The 1,155-nt window shown below is 45.5% G+C and overlaps 1 protein-coding gene across 1 annotated transcript in view; it reads right to left on the bottom strand.

Annotated features, from left to right (window-relative positions):
• The window catches only part of CAPLA (catalytic subunit of protein kinase A), a gene marked incomplete in the record, with an annotated part of 64,499 nt that overhangs the window by 33,891 nt on the left and 29,453 nt on the right, over positions 1-1,155 (bottom strand). Inside the window, 1 exon segment of the mRNA NM_001204491.1 lies at positions 1,124-1,146. Coding sequence (NP_001191420.1) covers positions 1,124-1,146 — 23 coding nt within the window.

Raw genomic sequence — 1,155 nt, forward strand, 5'->3', positions numbered from 1 at the left:
CGTCAGTCTGTACATCGACGTGCCTTCTATCTGACAATGTTTCTGTTTATCCCGTCCATCATTGCTTCGTGTCTGCATCTTTGACTTTTCAGACAAAGCGAACAAGTCAAATCCATCTTGGCGCAGACAACGACGTCTCTTTACATTAATTGTTTATCCAACGTCTCTTTTTTTTTTCTCCAAACCTCCGCACGAGCCTGTTTATTTCTGCCCTTCGTGCTGCTGATGACGCAGGTACACCCTCGGACTCGGATAATCCACAACAATCGTGGTGTTTCCAAGCACCTAGCGTTCAGTATGTTTGATGATTGCTACCACCTGCTGCCCCTCCTCCTTTAACACCCCCCCACCCCCTAAAAAAGCAACCTCCCTGCCATGCTCAGTAGTAGTAGTACAGGGTTTTACGGCGCTCGCAACCCCTATGCTCAGTACCGAAGACCTACGTTTGTCAGGGGTCCTTCAACGTCTGTCCTCCCCGTCCCATGGGGTTACAGTACAGACTTGTGCGGGAAAAAATGGAACACCCGAAAGGGGGGGGGGGGATTTTTTTTTGTTTGGGGGGGGGGGGGAAATTTATTTCATAGTGATACATCTCTCCCCTCTCCAGACTCCACTTACAGCCCCCAGCTGTCTAATGAGCCATGCCTTAATATCCTTGTCAGCAGTTTAACCATAACATTTTACTCCACAACAGGCAAATAAACCAGTTTTCCCAAAACGGTGTCGCATTTGATCAAGGAAATTAACAAAGAAACAAATTGTCTAGTTCACAACAAAAGACCACAGTGGATAAGGTTTTTTTTCCCCCACCAAGATAACCAAAGCGTCCACTGTTCACTTCCATACAACGTCCCAAGTTCTATTACGAGACCAATGTTTTACCTACTCCAATTAAGTCCCACGACATACACACACTATTGTGTTCTCTGCGACCTTCCTCTAATTGTTATAATAATGATAATCCTATTCTGTCTACATTTGTTTCCGTTCACATTATTCTCCACCAAATGGTCATGATACATTTCTCCGTTGTTCCATTGTCCACTTCCTCACTTTTCTCCTCCTAGTACATCCTCCACTTCCTCACTTTTCTCCTCCTAGTACATCCTCCACTTCCTCACTTTTCTCCTCCTAGTACATCCTCCACTTCCTCAC

This window comes from Aplysia californica, unplaced genomic scaffold (assembly GCF_000002075.1).
Source record: "Aplysia californica isolate F4 #8 unplaced genomic scaffold, AplCal3.0 scaffold00799, whole genome shotgun sequence".
In the NCBI taxonomy this organism is placed as follows: domain Eukaryota; kingdom Metazoa; phylum Mollusca; class Gastropoda; order Aplysiida; family Aplysiidae; genus Aplysia; species Aplysia californica.